This window comes from Cherax quadricarinatus, chromosome 47 (genome assembly GCF_038502225.1).
Source record: "Cherax quadricarinatus isolate ZL_2023a chromosome 47, ASM3850222v1, whole genome shotgun sequence".
Lineage (NCBI taxonomy): Eukaryota > Metazoa > Arthropoda > Malacostraca > Decapoda > Parastacidae > Cherax > Cherax quadricarinatus.
The window spans coordinates 19,274,822-19,300,530 of record NC_091338.1 but is presented as its reverse complement, the minus strand read 5'-3'; the positions used below and the strand labels follow the sequence as shown (position 1 = coordinate 19,300,530).

Genomic DNA, 25,709 nt, shown 5'->3' with positions numbered 1-25,709 from the left:
GCGTCCTGAATGAAAAAGTAATCATTGACACAACAAGAGGTTTGAATAGCCACTATTATTGGCAATATTTATCATGTTTCCCAAGTTCTCATTATCCACCTCGTCATTTTTCTATGCTTTGTATACTCTACTTGTGTAGCGTTCTCCATTCTTTCCATATCTAATTATTATTACTATTATAATCAATACTAAGCGCTAAACCCGTTCCCATATCTAAACCACTTGAAATTTCTTGTTACTAAATATATTTTCAGATAACACTTGGAAAACTGTCTTGACATTTTTCTTTTTAATTTTTCAGTCTTTTACTTAGGCGACTTTCATACTTATTTTGATATAGTCCACGTAGATCCTACATGGAGTGTGTATGTTGCTACTACCTGGAGAGTGTTCCTGCTACCTGGAGTGTGTTCCTGCTACCTGGAGAGTGTTCCTGCTACCTGGAGAGTGTTCCTGCTACCTGGAGTGTGTTCCTGCTACCTGGAGTGTGTTCCTGCTACCTGGAGAGTGTTCCTGCTACCTGGAGTGTGTTTCTGCTACCTGGAGTGTGTTTCTGCTACCTGGAGAGTGTTTCTGCTACCTGGAGAGTGTTCCTGCTACCTGGAGAGTGTTCCTGCTACCTGGAGAGTGTTCCTGCTACCTGGAGAGTGTTCCTGCTACCTGGAGAGTGTTCCTGCTACCTGGAGAGTGTTCCTGCTACCTGGAGAGTGTTCCTGCTACCTGGAGAGTGTTTCTGCTACCTGGAGAGTGTTTCTGCTACCTGGAGTGTTCCTGCTACCTAGAGTGTGTTCCTACTACCTGGAGTGTGTTGCTACTACTTGGAATGTTGTTACTACCTGGAGTATTGCTACTACCTGGAGAGTGTTGCTATTACTACCTGAAGTGTGCTGTTACTACCTGGAGTGTGCTGTTACTACCTGGAGTGTGCTGTTACTACCTGGAGTGTGTTACTACCTGGAGTGTGTTGCCACTACCTGGAGTGTGTTGCCACTACCTGGAGTGTGTTGCCACTACCTAGAGTGTGTTGCCACTACCTAGAGTGTGTTGCCACTACCTAGAGTGTGTTGCCACTACCTAGAGTGTGTTGCCACTACCTAGAGTGTGTTGCTACTACCTAGTGTGTTGCTACTACCTAGAGTGTGTTGCCACTACCTGGAGTGTGTTGCTACTACCTAGAGTGTGTTGCCACTACCTGGAGTGTGTTGCCACTACCTGGAGTGTGTTGCTACTACCTAGAGTGTGTTGCCACTACCTAGAGTGTGTTGCTACTACCTAGAGTGTTGCCACTACCTAGAGTGTGTTGCTACTACCTAGAGTGTTGCCACTACCTAGAGTGTGTTGCTACTACCTAGAGTGTTCCTACTATCTGGATAATGACGTGATCTTTGAAAGTCAGATTCTCTGACAATATCACATTTAAGTGTTTCCCATTAGTTTTTAGCTCTAACTTGTGGTTAGAATATTTATACTCCGATCTAGGGGTAATAAGGGTAAGTGACCTAACCACTTCGGCGCATTTTAATAAGGATCTGTGTGTGTGTGTGTCTTATGATAATCGTTTTTTCAGGAGGGAGGCTGCAATGGCTGGTTATCGGGCGCCTCTGCTGGAGCTGGTGACTCTGTGTTCTATTGGCAACAAAGTTAAAGCTCTATCTACCAACTTTTCCTATGTATACTATAAATTCTTATTGTTTGTCCTCCAGTGCATCCAGCAGTTGTGAGAGGCAGGAGCGACCTGCTCTAACCCATGCTGCCCTGGGCTGTGTAATTATTGGTAATCCAAGTGGTTGGCAATTTTGCTTCTTAGAACCCTCTCAAGGACTTTTATAATGTGCGACGTTAATGCTATTGGTGAATAATTCTCTGCTATTGCTTTATTGCCATCTTTGTGAAGTGATGTATCCGTTTTTAGTGACTGTGGGATGATCCCTTTGTCTAGGCTCCCTTTCCATAGAATATTAAGGCCCTGCAAAAGAGGTTTCTTGCATTTTTTGACGAATACAGAGTTCCACGAGCCTGGGGCAGGAGCAATGTATGTGTACTCGCCTAGTTGTACTCACCTAGTTGAGGTTGCAGGGGTCGAGTCCGAGCTCCTAGCCCCGTCTCTTCACTGGTCGCTACTAGGTCACTCTCCATGAACCGCGAGCGTTATCATACCTCTGCTTAAAGCTATGTGTGGATCCTGACTCCACTACATCGCTTCCCAAATTATTCCACTTCCTGACTACTCTGTGGCTGAAGAAATACTTCCTAACATCCCTGTGATTCATCTGTGTCTTCAACTTCCAACTGTGTCCCCTTGTTACTGTGTCCAATCTCTGGAACATCCTGTCTTTGTCCACCTTGTCAATTCCTCTCAGTATTTTGTATGTCGTTATCATGTCCCCCCCCATCTCTCCTGTCCTCCAGTGTCGTCAGGTTGATTTCCCTTAACCTCTCCTCGTAGGACATACCTCTTAGCTCTGGGACTAGTCTTGTGGCAAACCTTTGCACTTTCTCTAGTTTCTTTACGTGCTTGGCTAGGTGTGGGTTCCAAACTGGTGCCGCATACTCCAATATGGGCCTAACGTACACGGTGTACAGGGTCCTGAACGATTCCTTATTAAGATGTCGGAATGCTGTTCTGAGGTTTGCTAGGCGCCCATATGCTGCAGCCGTTATTTGGTTGATGTGCGCTTCAGGAGATGTGCCTGGTGTTATACTCACCCCAAGATCTTTTTCCTTGAGTGAGGTTTGTAGTCTCTGGCCCCCTAGACTGTACTCAGTCTGCGGTCTTCTTTGCCCTTCCCCAATCTTCATGACTTTGCACTTGGTGGGATTGAACTCCAGGAGCCAATTGCTGGACCAGGTCTGCAGCCTGTCCAGATCTCTTTGTAGTTGTGCCTGGTCTTCGATCAAGTGAATTCTTCTCATCAACTTCACGTCATCTGCAAACAGGGACACCTCGAAGTCTATTCCTTCCGTCATGTCGTTCACAAATACAAGAAACAGCACTGGTCCGGGGACTGACCCCTGTGGGACCCCGCTGGTCACAGGCGCCCACTCTGACACCTCGCCACGTACCATGACTCGCTGCTGTCTTCCTGACAAGTATTCCCTGATCCATTGTAGTGCCCTCCCTGTTATCCCTGCTTGGTCCTCCAGTTTTTGCACTAATCTCTTGTGTGGAACTGTGTCAAACGCCTTCTTGCAGTCCAAGAATATGCAATCCACCCACCCCTCTCTCTCTTGTCTTACTGCTATCACCATGTCATAGAACTCCAGTAGGTTTGTGACACAGGATTTCCCCATCCCTGAAACCATGTTGGCTGCTGTTGATGAGATCATTCCTTTCTAGGTGTTCCACCACTCTTCTGATAATCTTCTCCATGATTTTGCATACTATACATGTCAGTGACACTGGTCTGTAGTTTAGTGCTTCATGTGTCTCCATTTTTAAAGATTGGGACTGCATTTGCTGTCTTCCATGCCTCAGGCAATCTCCCTGTTTTGATAGATGTATTGAATATTGTTGTTAGGGGTACACATAGTGCCTCTGCTCCCTCTCTCAAGACCCATGGAGAGATGTTATCTGGCCCCATTGCCTTTGAGGTATCTAGCTCACTCAGAAGCCTCTTCACTTCTTCCTCGGTTGTGTGTACTGTGTCCAGCACTTGGTGGTGTGCCCCACCTCTCCGTCTTTCTGGAGCCCCTTCTGTCTCCTCAGTGAGCACTTCTGTGAATCTCTCGAGTTTCTCACATACTGCATGGTCATTTCTTGTTGTCTCTCCTCCTTCCTTCCTTAGCCTGATTACCTGGTCCTTGACTATTGTTTTCCTCCTGATGTGGCTGTATAACAGTTTCAGGTCAGATTTGGCTTTCACTGCTATGTCGTTTTCATATTGTCGTTGGGCCTCCCTTCTTATCTGTGCATATTCATTTCTGGCTCTATGACTGCTCTCCTTATTCTCCTGGGTCCTTTGCCTTCTATATTCCTTCCATTCCCTAGCACACTTGGTTTTTGCCTCCCTGCACTTTTGGGTGAACCATGGGCTCATCCTGGCTTTTTCATTATTCCTGTTACCCTTGGGTACAAACCTCTCCTCAGCCTTCTTGCACATTGTTGCTACATATTCCATCACCTCATTAACTGGCTTCCCTGCCAGTTCTCTGTCCCACTGAACCCCATTCAGGAAGTTCTGCATTCCCTTGTAGTCCCCTTTCTTGTAGTTTGGCTTCATTCGTCCTGGCCTACCTGCTTCCCCCTCCACTTGTAGCTCTACTGTGTATTCGAAGCTTAAAACCACATGATCGCTAGCCCCAAGGGGTCTTTCATATGTGATGTCCTCAATATCTGCACTACTCAAGGTGAATACTAAGTCCAGTCTTGCTGGTTCATCCCCTCCTCTCTCTCTCTCTTGTAGTGTCCCTTACATGTTGGTACATGAAGTTTTCCAGTACCACCTTCATCATCTTAGCCTTCCATGTATCTTGGCAACCATGTGGCTCCAAGTTCTCCCAATCGATCTCCTTGTGGTTAAAGTCACCCATGATCAGGAGCTTTGCCCTGCATGCATGAGCTCTTCTGGCCACTGCAGTCAATGTGTCAACCATTGCTCTATTGCTCTCATCATACTCTTGCCTTGGCCTCCTGCTGTTCTGTGGTGGGTTATACATCACTGCAATTACCACCTTGGGACCTCCAGAGTGAAGCATTCCTGCTATGTAATCACTTCTCCGCTGTCTCCTCTCTCCAGCTCATCAAAATTCCATCGGTTTTTGATCAGCAGTGCCACTCCTCCACTCCCCCCTGTTTCCTCTGTCTTTCCTCAGGATCTGGTATCCCGTTGGAAAGATGGCATCTGTTATCATACCTGTAAGCTTGGTTTCTGTGAGAGCTATGATGTCCGGTGATGCCTCTGACTCTTTCATGCCACTCCTCCCACTTATTTGTTATTCCATCAGTGTTTGTGTACCATACCTTCAGTTTTCTTTCCAACACTGTGGTTTGGGGGGGCCTGTGAGGGTGGGAGACCTGGTAGCATACTGTGGGATTCTATAGCTCGGTGTTGGGTGGAAGCTGTGGGTATGGATTGTAGTGTGTTGGGATGGTGTGGTAGGTTGTGGGGTTCTGAGGATAGTTGTGTGTGTGCTTGCCCTTCCTGCTCTGTTCTGCTCTGACTGACCTCTGCTGGTTCCATCCTTGTCTCCTTTCCTAGCTCCTTTCACTTTTTTGTCCTCTCCCTCAGCTATCATTCTGTTTGTGTTCTGTCTCTGTCTAGGAACATCCTCTTGTGCTCTTCCGAGTATTTCAACCGTGGTTTCTCTTGGAGGATCCTGTTTCGCACTGTTTCCGTCCTGAGAATAAGCTTGATCGGTCGGTTTCTCCTCTTCAAGTACCCCCCTATTCTTTGAAAATTTACAATCTCATCCATCTCTTCTTCACCTATTTCTGTGATGATTTTCTCAATCTCCTTTCTTTCTTCCTGCTGCCTTTCAGTGTGTGTCCTTTCCTCTCTCTCCTGAAGCCCATGGATAAACACTGATTTTGCCCTTTCCTCCTCCCATTGCCTCACCCTCTATGACTCTGGAACCTGTCTGTATATGGTAATTTTCTCCCTTGATTTTTCCAGTGGCTCTTGGAAGTGTGGTTGTGCCTCAGCATTTGACCATCACCCTCTCCATCTGCACCCAGCTGTTCTTCCCTTTCACTCCTTGGCCCTTCCTGGCAGGCTGATATGATCTAAGCATAATTCATATCTCCTTCCTTCCTGTTCAACCTCTCAGCTTCATATGTTGTGTCTTCTCTGGTCACTGCCCCTGTAACTTGCTTCAGCCTGTTTATCTCAACTTCTAGGACCCTTATCCTGACTACTGCAGTTTCGACTTGTGCCTCCCAATTCTTTGTCTCCCTCTCCAACCTCTTTCCAATTTCACAGAGAGCTCTTTCTCCATTTTTTCAGAAAGCTCTCCTAATTTTCTCTCCCACTCTTGTTCCATCCTTTTCCACTGCTCCTCCATCCACTCCTCCCTACCAGAACCATTCTCATTTGATCCCTGGTTCCTGTGAGTCCCCCACCATTTTTTTAAGAGAGAGGGGGAGGGGAAAGAGAGAGAAAGGAAGGGTAGGAGAGGGGGAGAGTGAGAAGGGAAAATGGGGAGAGAGAGAGAGAGAGAAGGGAAAGGTAGAAGGAGAGAGAGAGAGAAGGGAAAGGTAGAAGGAGAGTGAGAAGGAAAAAGGGGGAGAGAGAGAGTGTGAGAGAGAGGGGAGAGAGAGAAGGGAAAGGTAGAAGGAGAGAGGGGGAGAGTGAGAAGGGAAAAGGGGGAAGAGAGAGAGAGGGCAAAGAGAGGGGGAGAGGGGAAGAGAGGGGGAGAAGGGGAAAGAGGGGGGAGATGGAAGAGAGAGAGGGGAGAGAGAGGACAGGGGGAGAGAGAGGGGAGGAGGGGAGAGAGATGGGAAAAGGGAGAGGGGAGAGATGTTAGAGGGGGGAGAGGGGAGAGAGAGAGAGAGGCAGAGTGACAGGTAGAGAGAGGTAGGTAAAGAGCAAGAGAAGTAAAGAGAGATAGGTAGAGAGGGAGGCAGGTAGTGAGAGAGAAGGAGTGAGGGGTTTAGATGGTCAGTTCACAGGAAGGTGTGAAATCCTGTGTATGTGTGTGTGTGTGTAAACAGCTTTTACAAGTGCTTGTTCCTGTGTACTCACCTATTTGTACTCACCTATTTGTGGTTGCAGGGGTCGAGTCACAGCTCCTGGCCCCGCCTCTTCGCTGATTGCTACTAGGTCCTCTCTCTCCCTGCCCCATGAGCTCTATCATACCTCGCCTTAAAACTATGTATGGTTCCTGCCTCCACCACATCACTTTCTAGGCTATTCCATGGCCTGACTACTCTATGACTGAAGAAATACTTCCTAACATCCCTTTGATTCATCTGAGTCTTCAACTTCCAATTGTGACCTCTTGTGTCTGTGTCCCATCTCTGGAACATCCCGTCTTTGTCCACCTCGTCTATTCCGCGCAGTATTTTATATGTCGTTATCATGTCTCCCCTGACCCTCCTGGCCTCCAGTGTCGTCAGGCCGATTTCCCTCAACCTTTCTTCATAGGACAATCCCCGTAGCTCTGGGACTAGTCTTGTTGCAAACCTTTGCACTTTCTCTAATTTCTTGACGTGCTTGACTAGGTGTGGATTCCAAACTGGTGCTGCATACTCCAGTATGGGCCTGACGTAGATGGTGTACAGAGTCTTAAACGAATCCTTACTGAGGTATCGGAACGCTATCCGTAGGTTTGCCAGGCGCCCGTATGCTGCAGCAGTTATCTGATTGATGTGCGCCTCAGGAGATATGCTCGGTGTTATACTCACCCCCAGATCTTTTTCCTTTAGTGAGGTTTGCAGTCTTTGGCCATCTAAACTATATTGTGTCTGCGGTCTTCTTTGCCCTTCCCCAATCTTCATGACTTTGCATTTGGCAGGGTTAAATTCTAGGAGCCAGTTGCTGGACCAGGCTTGTAGCCTGTCCAGATCTCTTTGTAGTCCTGCCTGATCCTCGTCCGATTCGATTCTTCTCATTAACTTCACATCGTCTGCAAACAAGGACACTTCTGAGTCTATCCCTTCCGTTATGTCGTTCACGTATACCAAGAACAGCACAGGTCCTAGGACTGACCCCTGTGGAACCCCGCTTGTCACAGGCGCCCACTCTGACACCTCGTCGCGTACCATGACTCGTTGTTTCCTCCCTGTCAGATATTCTCTGATCCATTGCAGTGCCTTTCCTGTTATGTGTGCCTGGTCCTCTAGCTTTTGCAGTAACCTCTTGTGAGGAACTGTGTCGAAAGCCTTCTTGCAGTCCAAAAATACGCAGTCGATCCACCCCTCTCTCTCTTGTCTTACTTCTGTCACCTTGTCATAAAACTCTAGTAGGTTTGTGACACAGGATTTTCCTTCCCTGAAACCGTGCTGGTTGTCAATTATACACTTGTTTCTTTCCAGGTGCCCCACCACTCTCCTCCTGATGATCTTCTCCATGACCTTGCATACTATACACGTTAGAGATACAGGTCTGTAGTTTAGTGCCTCATGTCTGTCTCCCTTTTTAAAAATTGGGACTACATTTGCCATTTTCCATACCTCAGGGAGTTGCCCAGTTTCAAATGATGTGTTGAAGATCTTTGTTAATGGCTCACACAATATCTCTGCTCCCTCTTTAAGGACCCATGGAGAGATGTTGTCTGGTCCCACCGCCTTTGAGGTGTCAAGTTCGCATAGCAGCTTCTTCACCTCCTCCTTGGTTATATGTACCTCATCCAGCACTTGCTGGTGTGCCCCCCTGTTCTGATTTCTTGGAGTCCTACTGGTTTCCACTGTAAATACCTCTTTAAATCTTGTGTTGAGCTCCTGACATACCTCTCGGTCGTTTCTTGTGAATTCCCCATCACCCTTCCTCAGTCTGATTACCTGGTCCTTGACTGTTGTTTTCCTCCTGATGTGGCTGTACAACAGCTTCGGGTCAGTCTTTACTTTTGATGCTATGTCATTTTCATATTGTCTCTGAGCCTCCCTTCTTATCTGTGCATATTCGTTTCTAGCTCTTCGGCTGATTTCTTTATTTTCCTGAGTTCTCTGTCTTCTGTACCTTTTCCATTCTCTATTACACCTAGTTTTTGCCTCCCTACACCTTTGGGTGAACCAAGGACTCGTTCTGTTCTTCCCATTATTTCTGTTTCCCTTGGGAACAAACCTCTCCTCTGCCTCCTTGCATTTTGTTGCTACATAGTCCATCATTTCTTGTACTGGTTTTCCTGTCAGTTCCCTCTCCCACTGAATGTCTTGAAGGAAGTTCCTCATGCCTGAGTAGTTCCCCCTTTTGTAGTTTGGTTTTTCCCAGCCTATTCCTGCTACTCTCTCCACTTGGAGCTCAACTATGTAGTCGAAGCACAGAACCACATGATCACTAGCTCCCAGGGGCCTTTCATACATGATACCCTCGATGTCCGAACTACTCATGGTGAATACAAGGTCCAACCTTGCTGGTTCATCCTCTCCTCTCTCTCTGGTAGTGTCTCTAACATGTTGATGCATGAGGTTCTCCAGTACCACATCCATCATCTTGGCTCTCCATGTTTCGGGACCCCCATGGGGCTCCAGGTTTTCCCAGTCAATCTCCTTGTGATTGAAATCACCCATAACTAGTAACTTTGCTCCCCCCATGTGTGCTCTCCTGGCCACCTCGGCTAGTGTGTTGATCATTGCTCTGTTGCTCTCATCGTATTCTTCTCTTGGCCTCCTGCAGTTCTGTGGTGGGTTGTACATTACTGCAATTATCACCTTATGTCCCTCAGACTGGATTGTTCCTACTAAGTAGTCCCTTTCGCCCATGCCATCCATTCCTTCCATTTTCTCAAAACCCCACTGGTTTTTAATGAGCAGTGCAACTCCTCCTCCCCCTCTCCTCCCTCTGTCTTTCCTGAAGATTTGATATCCGGATGGAAAGATTGAATCTGTTATTATTCTGGTGAGTTTTGTTTCTGTGAGTGCTATTATGTCTGGGGATGTCTCTTTGATTCTTTCGTGCCACTCCTCATACTTGTTTGTTATTCCATCTGCATTTGTATACCACACCTTCAACTTCTTTTCTAAGACTGTGGTCTGGGAAGTATATTGGGGTTGGGGAAGTGGGAGACCTGGTAAGGAACTATGGGTTGTTGCTGTGGGGGTGAAGTTTGTAATGTAGTGGGTGGGGGCATTGGATGTGGCATGGGTGTTTTGATTTAGAGTGTTTGGTTGCACTGGGGTTGACCTGGTTGGGAGGCTTCTATAGAAAGTTGTGAGGGAGGCTGTATTAGATCTTCTTCCTGGGTCTGGGATCTCCTGTCTGTCTTCTCCATCCCCTCTCTTTCCTCCTTTCGCCTTTGTACCATCTCTCTCAGTTTCTTCCTTTCTTCTTGTGTTCTGTCGCGGTCGAGATACACCCTCCTGTATGCCGTCATGTCCCTTAATCGTGCTTTCTCCTGCAGTATCCTGGTCCGAGTCGCTTCTGCCTTGAAGGTCACTCTCACTGGCCGGGTTCTTTTTTTTACAAACCCCCCTATTCTCCGAAAATTTTCCAGCTGGGTCATATCGTCTTCTCCTATTGCTTTCATGATGCTTTCAATTGCTTTTTTTTCCCCTTGTTTTCTTGCTTCATATGTTTCCCCTTCGACTTCCTGGAGCCCATACACAAAGACTGACCTCACCCTTTCATTCTCCCACTGCATATCCCTGTGTATCCCCTCATTTAATTTGGTTTCCTCCACTGCAGCTTTCCTTTCATCAGTTTCACTGGCTAATGTACTTGGGCTCAGTGGCCTGTCATTTTCCCTTCTCGGCTTTCCTTGGGCTCTGTTGTTGTCTGTTAGGGCCTCCACATAAAGCTTAGCTCTTTCATTTGCTACAGTCTCCTCTGATAGAGCATCTCCATGCAGTTGTGCCCCTTCTTTCCCTACAGTCCCCTTATTTGTGGCTGAGGTAGCAGTCTCTGATGTCAATCCCAAAATGTTCTTTAGTTCTTTATGCTGTTTCAGATTTTTCAGTTCCTCTTCTAAACTCTGTATCCTAGCTTCTGCTGTTTTGACATGCACCTCCCACTTCCTGCTTTCCATATCTATCCTCTCTTCCATTCTCATGCTAAGTTCTTCTAGTTTCTTTTCCCATTCATGATCCCTTTTTATGAGCTCTGCTGCCCAATCTTCCTTTGCATTTTCCTCCTCCTGTCCCTTGGTTTTTCTTGTTGCTCTCTGGCAACCCATTTTTGTTTTATCCTGATTGCCTCAGAGTGGGAAACCTATGTAGTTCTGTATGTTAGGTTAGTAGTGTGTGTGTCAGAGTGTGGGGGGGGGGAAGTAGTGGAGGAACTGTGGCTATTTGGGAGCTGAGTGGGGAGGGGTGGGGAGGGTTTGGGGTGAACGGGGGAGGGGAGGGTGATCGAGGGAGGTGATGGATCAGGGGAAGTAGTGAGATGTCGGTGGTGAGGGGGGAGTGTGTGTGTGTGTGTGTGTGTGTGTGTGTGTGTGTGTGTGTGTGTGTGTGTGTGTGTGTGTGTGAGTGTGTAATTTTGTGTGTAATTGTGTGTGGAATTATGTGTGGGTTTATTATGTACTGAAAGGTAGGTGGCTTGTGCGTTTAAGGTAAGTCTCAGTGGTCCTTGGCTGCCCACACCTTCTTGTGACCTGACCAACCTCCTGGGATTTACCGCACTTACAGTGTGTGTGTGTGCGTGTGTGTGTGTGTGTGTGTGTGTGTGTGTGTGTGTGTGTGTGTGTGTGTGTGTGTGTGTGTGTGTGTGTGTGTGTGTGTGTGTGTGTGTATGTGGGTGTGTGTATGTGTGTGTGTGTGTGTATGTGGGTGTGTGTGTGTGTGTGTGTGTGTGTGTGTGTGTGTGTGTGTGTGTGTGTGTGTGTGTGTGTAATTATGTGTCGAATTATGTGTGGGTTTATTATGTGTCTGAAAAGTAGGTGGCTTGTGCTTGGAGTGTAATGTAGATTCTCAGTTGTCCTTGTGTCCACAACCTATGTGACCTGACTCCCTTGCAGTGTTGCCTATATCACCTGCTTATAGTGACTTAATCGCCTTGTTCGATGGATTACCATTTGCTAAACCTTATTGAATACTTGAGTGCCTATTCTTTATCGTGCTATGAGAGTTAGACCATTCACATTCAGCTTGGCGGTTAAATTGGAACCTGGACCCCACACCCAAACAACCACTCATAGGTGATACAGTACTTGTATTGCAGCTGTAGCAGTGTAGATTGTCCAGGTCGATGTGACGTCCTGGATAGATCCAGCTCGATGTACGTCCTGGCTAGATCCACCTCAATTTCTTCTCGTTAATAATGTACCCTATTCACTGTATTTCTTTCACTGGTCACACTATTGTTTCACTTTATTAAAATCTTGGGTGACACTTGGCAACGCCGCCTTCACACTAGCCTGCGCCACAACGCTTTTATTTTCCAGATCACTTTCAAAATTGTGGCTCTCCCCACACTTGTGTGGCTCAGGCAATTAAAAAAAAACACTTCTAGGATTGTTGACTACCCTGACACACTTAGCAACCCTTGCAGAACACTTGTAGCCCTCAAAAACACTTAAATCCCCGGAGCACCGACGGCGTGACTAGCCTGCTCGCTGTGTGTGTGTGTGTGTGTGTGTGTGTGTGTGTGTGTGTGTGTGTGTGTGTGTGTGTGTGTGTGTGTGTGTGTGTGTGTGTGTGTGTGTGTGTGTGTGTATGTGTGTGTATGTGTGTGTGTGTGTGTGTGTGTATGTGTGTGTGTGCGCGCGCGTGTGTGTGCGCGCCCCCACTTCTAAGTATTCATACTGCTAATAAATACCGGTAAATACCAGTGATTCTAAAGCTTACCAAGTACTTCTAACACTTATCTATTCTACTTATAAAATACAGAAAGTAGCTAGGTTGTAAAAATTTAGCTTGTCTCAGCTTAAGTGTCTGACGTTATCCCTCGCTACCGCTTTACTCCTTGCACTCTCGTCCATGCTATTTCTACTCTAATTCTGTAATAGCTTGCAGGAGTGACCAGTATCTAACAGTGATGCAAGACCAGAACTCAGAACCCTGCAACATGCAACCTCAACAGGTGAGCAATACTTGCGCTGGCAGCTGTGTGATGGCAAGTTGCCAGATGCTGATGACATAGTCATCGTACATAGGCCTTCTATAGCTATTTTGTAAATCCTTCACCCGTGATGTTTATAACCATATATGCTCATGCATCCCGCATTCCTCAAGTGATTTCACTTTTCACTTACAACAGAATACACTTCACATTCAGTGTTACACTTTATATGTATAATGGCATACAACTGTTGTGACGTCACTGCTTCAGCAGGCCTACTACTGCCACCTTCCCTTGTTGTGTATTTTATTTTTCCTTTCTCCTTTTGCTTATTAACTTTTTCACTCTCACTGTATGGTGCCCCACATTTCACTTAACGAAACGCTGGTAATTCTTGAACACCCACTTCCACACTCACTTTGATCTTTGTATATTTGAATCTCTGTGGCAACAGTCCCTAGTTTGTGTGTGTGTGTGCACACACCTATTTGTGGTTGCAGGGGTCGATTCATGGCTCCTGGCCCCGCCTCTTTACTGATTGCTACTAGGTCCTCTCTCCCTGCTCCATGAGCCTGATCAAACCTCGTCTTAAAACTATCTATGGTTCCCGCCTCCACTACGTCACTTTCTAGGCTATTCCACTGCCTGACAACTCTGTGACTGAAGAAATACTTCCTAACATCCCTTTGACTCATCTGAGTCTTCAACTTCCAATTTTGACCCCTTGTGTGTGTGTGTGTGTGTGTGTGTGTGTGTGTGTGTGTGTGTGTGTGTGTCGTGCCGAACAGGTAAAATAGGTAAAATTTGTGTATGCAATAATTTCGCAAAAATCATTCTGAATCTAACAAAAAAAAGTATATTTCATTGTGTTTATTAAATTACTGTAAACTTATCTAAAATGTATTTAGTTGGATTAGGCTTAAACTGCGCTTGTTATAATAAGGTTAAGTAAGTTTTCTAAGGTTCTTTTGGTACAAATTATTAATTTTTACATTAATATAAATGAAAAACCTATATCTTTAAGCGTATAAGAGAACATTTTAGAAAGGACTTAATTTTAAACGAGTTCTTGCTAACTGACCAGTTTTACCTATTCGGCACAACACACACATAATAAGAGCTAAACCCACAAAGTCACAGCGCTATATGAGTTAATATAAATATTAAGATATACGAGTCCTGCCTTGATTCTGTCGACGCTTGACTGTCTCAACATACGTATTCTCAAACACACTCTGCTGACTTGAGCCGCCTCTCCTGCCTTGACTTATTTTTTTTTTTTTTTCTGTTTTGTGACTTTTCCATATCTTGCTCGTCTCTTTCCTAGCATGGGCCAGTTGACCTACTGCAGTGCTCCTTGGTCTCCCTCGGAGACTAGTGTTAAGATTTGAAGTACATTGATCTCCACCCTGAGAAGTAATTTACTCTCATTACTCTGTCAGTAGTCGTGCACAGTGTGGGCCAGTAGGTCTCCTGCAGTGCTCCTCTGTTATTTTGTTCTTATGTATTAATATCATTACGTTTACCACTAGTTCTACCAATACTACTACCACCACCATTCTATTCTTTCCCCTACCCCTCCTTACCTGCAATCTAGTCTTCTCTATTTTTCCCTCTCTCAGTTGTGACTTGACAATGGTCCAGAACAAACCGAAACATGATAATTTTCCTCTCCAACGTGTGGGTTATTTGAGAATTGTTCTAGCCAAGGTGCTGTGACTTATTCATGAAACCATAAAATTTAGAAAAGTTTTAACAAGGTTTGTCAGAATTACTACTGACTCGATTTATGATCGTGTTTTATGTTTGTTTTGTTTAATTAAACTTACATTTGCAGGCTTAATTGATCATATAACTGGGTAAAGCCAAATTAGCTGTGTAAACGAGTAGTGTCACATTTGTTATTATGTATGTGGTTGACATCAAGACATGTTAGTTTTGCTTAGCTTAAATTAACATATTAGTTTGTTACTTATATATGTTCGTAGTTTGGCAATTATACCGTTATCCCAAAGTGTATTAGGGAGCTTGTTTATTTTGAGGGTGGCTGGGGTATTCTTTATTGTTTGTGAGGGTACACGACTTGTTTTCCGGTGATCAACTAACCAAAGAAATGGTGAGTGAACTTTGAGTGCAAGGCTACACACACCAGAGGTGAATGTGAGTGCAAGGCTACACACACCAAAGGTGTGTGTGAGTGCAAGGCTACACACACCAGAGGTGTGTGTGAGTGCAAGGCTACACACACCAGAGGTGAGTGCAAGACTACACACACCAGAGGTGAGTGCAAGGCTACACACACCAGAGGTGAGTGAAAGGCTACACACACCAGAGGTGAGTGCAAGGCTACACACACCAGAGGTGAGTGCAAGGCTACACACACCAGAGGTGAGTGCAAGGCTACACACACCAGAGGTGAGTGCAAGGCTACACACACCAGAGGTGAGTGCAAGGCTACACACACCAGAGGTGAGTGCAAGGCTACACACACCAGAGGTGAGTGCAAGGCTACACACACCAGAGGTGAGTGCAAGGCTACACACACCAGAGGTGAGTGCAAGGCTACACACACCAGAGGTGAGTGCAAGGCTACACACACCAGAGGTGAGTGCAAGGCTACACACACCAGAGGTGAGTGCAAGGCTACACACACCAGAGGTGTGTGAGTGCCAGAGGTGAGTGCAAGGCTACACACACCAGAGGTGAGTGCAAGGCTACACACACCAGAGGTGAGTGCAAGGCTACACACACCAGAGGTGAGTGCAAGGCTACACACACCAGAGGTGAGTGCAAGGCTACACACACCAGAGGTGAGTGCAAGGCTACACACACCAGAGGTGTGTGAGTGCAAGGCTACACACACCAGAGGTGTGTGAGTGCAAGGCTACACACACCAGAGGTGAGTGCAAGGCTACACACACCAGAGGTGTGTGAGTGCAAGGCTACACACACCAGAGGTGTGTGAGTGCAAGGCCTGGAGAAGAGTTCATCTCCATGGAGCCTACTATGTTGGCGAAACGTTTCAACAAAGATACCCAACTGTTGCACATGTGTCTTAATCTTCAACTTATAATATATATATAAAAAATCTCATTACTACATTCCCAACATAACTTGGGAGGCAAGATATACCCGCATCTGCATACATTTTACCTCACATTTGCCAACAAAGCTGTTCCTTCTAGCTGCCCGCTGTCTTACATAGCCATTACAGCCTGGCACTTGGACGAGGTAATGTTACTGCACACTCACCGAAGCTTTGAGTGATCCAGATGCCAAACATGTCAAGGTGGAGGAGAGACTTGTAGCAGAGCTCTCCTGAGCGGTGGTTCATGAAGAGGTGGTAGATGGTGGAGCCTACCCAGGGGCTGACAGTGGAGACCAGGTGGGTCCAGGGCAGCAGCGGCACAGTGATATCACCCCAGGGTAGCAGTGTCCGCCACCACACCAGGATGTACAGCATGGGCACTCCTGCAACACAATAACACCGTATTAATTTACACTAACTTGACAAAGTAACTCAATAACCAACGAAACATTACTTACCCTAACTAAACCTGACAAAACAAAGGTTTATTTTGCGGGAATAATTTCACTTCAACATTTGAAATGCAAGTATTATTTTTTGGACATAATTTCTCCCTCAACCTACCAAAGGTAGATATTACCTCGATGGAGCTTATAGTAAACATGTCATGGGAAGGAATTACCCTGGAGGAAACCATTGGAAGAGATTAGATAAAAGAGTAACGCCTAGATACTGAAAAAAGATTACCCAAGGATTTTTTTTTTTTGGGGGGGGGGGGCTCAACGACTCCACGGTCTGGTCCCAGGCCAGGCTTCCTGGTGGCTCAAAGCCTGATTCACCAGGCTTGGCAGCCCGGCCTATCAGGAACTGACTTCAAGAACTTATCAAGTTCCATCTTCACGACAGTCAGGAGTCTGTTGGTAATCCTCCTTACGTATCGTTGGAGGCTGCTGAAAAGTCTTGGGTATCTTACACTTACTGTATTATCTTTGTGTATTCGTGGCACCTGTTCTTTTCATTGGGTGTATTTTACACCGTATGCCGAGTTTATTGCTTGCGTGGAGAGTAACCAAAGGACACAGTAATTTTTCACCTACATATACCTTATTAGTGATAAAACCTCGTGTAGCGATTAACATCAAAATCAGGAAAACAGGAGCCCCGGGATCTGAAGGGTGGATAAGAGAAGAGAAGAGTTAGGCCTAGGCTCTCCTGGAGGAGAGCCTAGGCCTGACTTGTGGAAACATGGTGTCGTAGTGAGATATCTCTTAAGTGACCCTTATTTTGTTTTATCCATGTTCTGAATGATGTGCACAAGTATGGAAGCAATGTGTGAACGTGTGCTGCCAATTGGTTAATGGGTTTAAAACACAGGCAAGAATAATTTGATGTCTAAAATGGGGATTAAAGTCAACTCTTAGTATATACACACACCGAGTTATTTACCTCTCTGTGTGTGCTGCTACAGCAACTAACAATCTATATCAGAGATCAACAACCCGCGACCTGCGAGTCCCGTGCGGACCTCCAGGAAGTTTAATGCTGTTCTCTGAACCCAACAGAAAAAATAAACAATATTACTGTACAATCACTAAAGCGATCAAAATGTTGTAGTAATGTTGGTAGAATTACCGACAATATGTAAAGTAAAAGGTTAGGGTAATGCAATAGAGCATTTAAAGGTTTCAAGTCAATGGTTGCAAGAAAAAGAAAAACTGGTGTCTGACATGTTGAGGTGAAAGCATGTGATGGAATGATCAGTATGTTTGTAAATTACATCAATGAAGGTATTTTTTCACACTTTCTCTACTGTAAACTCTCAACCAACAGAGAAAGAAATGTACTGATCCTTGTAGACAGATACAGTGAAGCACTGAAGCTCCAGCAGAGTTACTTCAAGAAATGATTTCCAATAATATGGACAGGAGATTACAATGTTTCATAACCTATCTGAAGTTTTACCGGATGACTCAGGTGAAATATTTCAGAAGGAACTCGATTGTTTACAAGACAATGACACTCAGACATTTACAAGGAAGGCAGCTGAAACTGTATGTAGATCGACATGACATTTGTAAAGCTCAAGAAATAACCCAATAAAGTCAAACACTGTCTTATATCTGACGAGAAGAAACACACACTGCTTATTTCTCGAATATCAATATGATTGATAAAACTGACACATTACAACTTACACAACCTGTAATCAAGAAGCAGCTTCCACAGGGAAGACAGCACAAAAATCTTTGAAGCCAATCAGATGATGCATCCTCCAGTTAGTGCACAGAATCCAATAAAATTTGCACCTACACAACATAAACCCAAGAAACGTTTCGTCTACTTCAAACTTTAATTATAAGGATGTGGTAAACCCGTAGGGATTACAGCGCCTGAGGAAGGGGGCATTCGGATTCGATCCAATGAAGGGGATGAAAGGTCCAGTTCCTTGGATAAAGAGCCCCTCACCAGCATCAAGGCTTCCTCCCTCCTTGAAGAATACTTCAGTTAAACTATACTATTCCTATATTAAAATTGGCAAAATGACACCAACACACTTCAGTAAATCGCTACTTCATGTAAGTAAATATAATCTTGTCGCTTTTATAAACCATTTATTCAAATTCTTTTAGGTAAGATACACCACTTAAATTTTTGAAGCTGATCAGATGTGGAATTTATTCCACTGGTTATTCCTATTTACTCCCTCTTTCTTTCTTTCTCCTTCCCTCCCTCCATCCATCCCCCCACTCTCTCTCTCTCTCTCTCTCTCTCTCTCTCTCTCTCTCTCTTTTTCTCTCGACAACCTTGTGACCCCTGGGGTTATCACGTCACTTATCCCCTCTCTACCTCGTCTAGGAGGGGCGGGGGTGAAGTTCTGTTTACGACTTTCCTTCACCTCAGAGTGTAGAGGGGACAGAATGCTTATCTTGCCTTGCCTTACCTAAATCTTCAATAACTGAATATTAAAAATGAGAGCTATTTCTCATCAGGTCTCTCAGAACCTTGAATTTGTGTCTTAGTGACTAGTATTTTCCTATAAAAACATTTAACTCTTTTCATCGCCAGTATCGACAAAAGAGCCGGAATTGGAATGCCTGATCAGCTTCGAATCCAGTATACGGCTGTGCTGCGTGGGAGCTTGTGGAGGTCTGGCTCATAATTCCCAGAACACTAACTTGACGGGTGCTCCACCGTCTATTCAAGGACGGCGTGAGAGAGTATCGAAACTCATTTAAGTGATTTAGTGGATTTCTGTATCTATGCTGGGGTTCACAGTCGGTGAGCTGTGACCTCGCAGGTATACTCCAGGCATATGTGAACTTAACAGTTAATGCGCAGCAACAGACTGACTGTTGTTTATCCGCTCAGGTGCGCAGTTTGGAGAATCATAAGGTTAAAAGTGCAATATATTTACATTTATGATAATGATAGTTATATTCCCTGAACAATGTGCTTTTACGGCGCTGCAGAGCGCTAAACTATTACGGATTTAACACTTTCCCTTGAATATAGTAATATATTTAAAGCAATTATCTCTGGCCAAAATGTGCAGTGTTTTGCACTGTCCGGAAGAAAAACATGAACCAAGTCCGGTTGTCAACCCTTGGAAGCCAGTTTCCAAAGAAGTGGTCATGCGCCATTCGGTCAACAAAAACATATCAAACAAGTCGATGATTTCCCAAATTTTGGCAAGCTTGATCCGAAATATTGCACCAGAAATTGATTTCCAGCGAGCCATTTTACCGGCTACCTTTCCTGGATCGCGAAAAACTCAGGAAATGGCCCACAGTGTGCATATTTTTTCACATTTTCGCGGCCAGTAAACGATCTCTAAATGTTCCAACTATGACCTTTCTCTTGCCTTCACTGGAGCCCTCAACACTGAACAGTATAGTTACCGAGAGAGCACAAGTGATTTGAAGAGTATCAATAACATAGCTTTGCGTACATCCAGCGGTAACAGTCTAGTTGATCAGGCCCTGATCCACCGCGAGGCCTGGTCATGGACCGGGTTACGGGGGGCGTTGACCCCGGAACATCATCCAGGTAAGATAGTATTAACCTGTCATGTGAGTGTGCAACACATACATCAGGTATAAGGTTGGCAGAGAGAAACCATCCTGGGAGGTACAATCCTCGTGCCACACCAGTGTGAAAAATGTAACAGGTATTAGTTGGTAGAGAGCAACCATCCTATCCTGTGTACAGTCCTCACACTAACACACTTCTGTCCCTCCCAAGCAACCACAACTGTGGTCCCTCCCAAGCAACCACAACTGTGGTCCCTCCCAAGCAACCACAACTGTGGTCCCTCCCAAGCAACCACAACTGTGGCCCCTCCCAAGCAACCACAACTGTGGCCCCTCCCAAGCAACCACAACTGTGGCCCCTCCCAAGCAACCACAACTGTGGCCCCTCCCAAGCAACCACAACTGTGGCCCCTCCCAAGCAACCACAACTGTGGCCCCTCCCAAGCAACCACAACTGTGGCCCCTCCCAAGCAACCACAACTGTGGCCCCTCCCAAGCAACCACAACTGTGGCCCCTCCCAAGCAACCACAACTGTGGCCCCTCCCAAGCAACCACAACTGTGGCCCCTCCCAAGCAACCACAACTGTGGCCCCTCCCAAGCAACCACAACTGTGGCCCCTCCCAAGCAACCACAACTGTGGCCCCTCCCAAGCAACCACAACTGTGGCCCCTCCCAAGCAACCACAACTGTGGCCCCTCCCAAGCAACCACAACTGTGGTCCCTCCCAAGCAACCACAACTGTGGTCCCTCCCAAGCAACCACAACTGTGGTCCCTCCCAAGCAACCACAACTGTGGTCCCTCCCAAGCAACCACAACTGTGGTCCCTCCCAAGCAACCACAACTGTGGTCCCTCCCAAGCAACCACAACTGTGGTCCCTCCCAAGCAACCACAACTGTGGTCCCTCCCAAGCAACCACAACTGTGGTCCCTCCCAAGCAACCACAACTGTGGTCCCTCCCAAGCAACCACAACTGTGGTCCCTCCCAAGCAACCACAACTGTGGTCCCTCCCAAGCAACCACAACTGTGGTCCCTCCCAAGCAACCACAACTGTGGTCCCTCCCAAGCAACCACAACTGTGGTCCCTCCCAAGCAACCACAACTGTGGTCCCTCCCAAGCAACCACAACTGTGGTCCCTCCCAAGCAACCACAACTGTGGTCCCTCCCAAGCAACCACAACTGTGGTCCCTCCCAAGCAACCACAACTGTGGTCCCTCCCAAGCAACCACAACTGTGGTCCCTCCCAAGCAACCACAACTGTGGTCCCTCCCAAGCAACCACAACTGTGGTCCCTCCCAAGCAACCACAACTGTGGTCCCTCCCAAGCAACCACAACTGTGGTCCCTCCCAAGCAACCACAACTGTGGTCCCTCCCAAGCAACCACAACTGTGGTCCCTCCCAAGCAACCACAACTGTGGTCCCTCCCAAGCAACCACAACTGTGGTCCCTCCCAAGCAACCACAACTGTGGTCCCTCCCAAGCAACCACAACTGTGGTCCCTCCCAAGCAACCACAACTGTGGTCCCTCCCAAGCAACCACAACTGTGGTCCCTCCCAAGCAACCACAACTGTGGTCCCTCCCAAGCAACCACAACTGTGGTCCCTCCCAAGCAACCACAACTGTGGTCCCTCCCAAGCAACCACAACTGGTTTTTTTTTCTTACACCACCACACTCACCTTCCCTCCACCCGACATCACACTCGCCTTCCCTCCACCAGACACCACACTCGCCTTCCCTCCACCAGACACCACACTCGCCTTCCCTCCACCATACACCACACTCGCCTTCCCTCCACCCGACACCACACTCGCCTTCCCTCCACCCGACACCACACTCGCCTTCCCTCCACCCGACACCACACTCGCCTTCCCTCCACCATACACCACACTCGCCTTCCCTCCACCATACACCACACTCGCCTTCCCTCCACCAGGCACCACACTCGCCTTCCCTCCACCAGGCGCCACACTCGCCTTCCCTCCACCAGGCGCCACACTCGCCTTCCCTCCACCAGACGCCACACTCGCCTTCCCTCCACCAGACGCCACACTCGCCTTCCCTCCACCAGGCACCACACTCGCCTTCCCTCCACCAGACACCACACTCGCCTTCCCTCCACCAGACACCACACTCGCCTTCCCTCCACCAGACACCACACTCGCCTTCCCTCCACCCGACACCACACTCGCCTTCCCTCCACCCGACACCACACTCGCCTTCCCTCCACCCGACACCACATTCGCCTTCCCTACACCATACACCACACTCGCCTTCCCTCCACCATACACCACACTCGCCTTCCCTCCACCATACACCACACTCACCTTCCCTCCACCATACACCACACTCACCTTCCCTCCACCATACACCACACTCACCTTCCCTCCACCATACACCACACTCACCTTCCCTCCACCACACACCACACTCACCTTCCCTCCACCAGACACCACACTCACCTTCCCTCCACCAGACACCACACTCACCTTCCCTCCACCAGACACCACACTCACCTTCCCTCCACCAGACACCACACTCACCTTCCCTTCACCAGACACCACACTCACCTTCCCTCCACCAGACACCACACTCACCTTCCCTCCACCAGACACCACACTCACCTTCCCTCCACCACACACCACACTCACCTTCCCTCCACCACACACCACACTCACCTTCCCTCCACCACACACCACACTCACCTTCCCTCCACCAGACACCACACTCACCTTCCCTCCACCAGACACCACACTCACCTTCCCTCCACCAGACACCACACTCACCTTCCCTCCACCAGACACCACACTCACCTTCCCTCCACCACACACCACACTCACCTTCCCTCCACCACACACCACACTCACCTTCCCTCCACCACACACCACACTCACCTTCCCTCCACCAGACACCACACTCACCTTCCCTCCACCAGACAGCACACTCACCTTCCCTCAACCAGACAACACACTCACCTTCCCTCCACCAGACACCACACTCACCTTCCCTCCACCAGACACCACACTCACCTTCCCTCCACCAGATACCACACTCACCGTCCCTCCACCAGACGTCACACCCACCTTCCCTCCACCAGACATCACACTCACCTTCCATCCACCAGACATCACACTCACCTTCCCTCCACCAGACATCACACTCACCTTCCCTCCACCAGACATCACACTCACCTTCCCTCCACCAGACATCACACTCACCTTCCCTCCACCAGACGCCACACTCACCTTCCCTCCACCAGACGCCACACTCACCTTCCCTCCACCAGGCACCACACTCACCTTCCCTCCACCACACGCCACACTCACCTTCCCTCCACCACACGCCACACTCACCTTCCCTCCACCACACGCCACACTCACCTTCCCTCCATCAGGCACCACACTCACCTTCCCTCCACCAGACCTCACACTCACCTTCCCTCCACCAGGCACCATACTCACCTTCCCTCCACCAGACATCGCACTCACCTTCCCTCCACCAGGCACCACACTCACCCTCCTCCACCAGACATCACATTCACCTTCCCTCCACCAGACACCACACTCACCTTCCCTTCACCACACACCAGTCACCTTCCCTCCACCACATGCTACAGTCACCTTCTCTCCAGAATGCCATCAGAGCCACCTTCCCTCCACCATATACCACAGACACCTTCCCTCCACAAGGCCATCAGAGTCGCCGTCCCTAAACCAAACACGGAATCAATAAACCACACACGCACATGATAGCTAATCACATGGAATCTCAACAACTGCACAACCCAGGGCCACATGGGTTTAGAGCAGGTCGCTCCTGCCTCTGGCAACTGCTTGACCATTAAGACATGGTCTTGGATGCAGTGTAAGATAAGCTAAATGCGTATGTAATGTGAACAAATTTTGCAAAAAGCCGTTGACATGTATGGTATTGGTGTAACTGTAAAAAAAAAGCGTATAGAGATAATAAATGAAAAGTGGGGAGAGGTATATTTAATTTTCCAATGAACAGAACCCAAAGTGTAATAATGAAAGTGAAATCGGAGGCTGCCGTAGTGAGGAGCTATATTGGCTCTGTTCTGTTTCTCATTCTAAGATGACACACAGACACAAATCACAGCACCGTATTATCCCTTGCAGACGATACTAGAATCTGAATGAGGGTGGCATCCGTTGATCATATCAAACCTCCAGTGAGCCACTGATAATATAATGTTCAACAAGGACAAGTTTCAACTACTTCGGTATGGAGAGACTGAAGCAATAAAGATTATAACGGTATATAAAAAAATTAACCACTCAATATAGCGTAAGACTAATGTGAGATCTGGGAGTGGTTATGGCAGAAGACTTAACCTTGAAGGCTCACAAGTGTTACTATCACAACCGCAAGGAAAATGACATGCTGGATAACTGGAACCTATAAAACAAGGGATGCCAAGCCAATGATGATACTCTTCAAGTCACTTTTTCTCTCTAGGTTGGAGTCTGCTGTATTCTACCAGCTCCGTTCAAGGCAGGAGAAACTGTTGACCAGGATAATGTGCAGAGAACCCTCACTGTTGGCACAAAATCAGTCATGTATATAAATTACTGGAAACCTTTGATGTCCTTTAATCTGTACTCCTTGGAACATAGGCAAAAAATATGCATTAAAATCTATACCTAGAAAATACAAGAGGATTGTTTCTACCTGCACACACAAATCATTCCCTAGGCAAGCAAGAGGTTTGGCAGATGTTGCAAAATATTCTCAATGAAAAGCAGGGGTGCAATGAATACACTGAGAAAACTCAATAAGTGTGAAGAGACCAGGGCTTTAATGCCCTCCCTTCATATGTAAGGGCGATTACCAACAGACCCCTAACTCTGATGCAAACGTTGGATTTCGAGCGACTAGTACTAACAGCCTAGTTGATGATTGAGACACTTATGCAGCATATGGGAATCTTTATTCAGGAAACGTTTCGCCACACAGTGGCTTCATCAGTACAATACAAAGAGGAAGGCGTAAGGAGAGGAGTATGAGGTAATCAGTCCCTCAACCTCTTTGTATTGGACTGATGAAGCCACTGTGTGGCGAAACGTTTCCTGAATAAAGATTCCCATATGCTGCATAAGTGTCTCAATCTTCAACTTGTCGGTTTTTCAAACCATTCATCACAGCCTAGTTGATCACACCATCCACTGGGAGGCAAGGTCTGGGAGCGGGCCGCGAGGGCATTGACCCCCTGAACACTCTTCAGTTAAATAAAAGGCAAAAAACACAGGACATGAACACAACACAGCACGCTACACAACACAGCACGCTACACAACACAGCACGCTACACAACACAGCATGCTACACAACACAGCACGCTACACAACACAGCACGCTACACAACACGATACACGAAAACACGCACATTGCTAGTGCTCCCTCATTGAGAATACTGCTCAGTACTGACGGCCCTGTTCAAAGCAGGAGTACATCATAGCTGGAACAAATACAGAGATCGTTTACGGCTAACACTGAGCCAGTAAAGCACCTAAATTGCTGGGAACGCCTTCAAGTCTTGAACATGTACTCATTGGAGCGGAGGAGAGAAAGATACATGAAAATATATACCCGGAAAGTACTCAAGGGCCTCATCCCAAAGCTGCACACTGCCATAACAACATACTGGAGTGAAAGATATGGAAGGAAGTGCAAAATAAATCCAGTGGGGAGCTGGGGTGCGGTGGGGACAATAAGGGAACACTGCATCAACATTTGGGGTCCCAGACTATTCAACATTTTACAGAAGATATCAGAAACACGGCTGGAACAAGTGTAGAAGCTTTCACGCCGAAACTGGACAAGTATCTTCACCAGGTGCTAAATTAACCAGGCTGTGATGGATATGTGGGGCAGTAGGCCTCCAGCAGCAACAGCCTGGTTCACCAGGCAAGCACCAGACGAGCCTGGCTCATGGCCGGGCTCCGAGAGTAGTAAAACTCTCGAAAGTCTTCAAAGGTATATCAGAGGTAAGATAGACAGGATAATTGATTCATATGTACATGTCACGGAACCT

The 25,709-nt window shown here is 47.1% G+C and overlaps 1 protein-coding gene across 3 annotated transcripts in view; it reads right to left on the bottom strand.

Moving 5' to 3' along the window:
* Nucleotides 1-25,709, bottom strand: part of LOC128696502 (progestin and adipoQ receptor family member 4) — a 330,923-nt gene that overhangs the window by 131,077 nt on the left and 174,137 nt on the right. For all 3 annotated transcript variants that reach the window (XM_053787773.2, XM_070094743.1, XM_070094744.1), the window contains exon 2: nt 15,846-16,064. In XM_053787773.2, the coding sequence (XP_053643748.2) occupies nt 15,846-16,064 (219 nt within the window). The remainder of the gene's footprint in view (nt 1-15,845; nt 16,065-25,709) is intronic.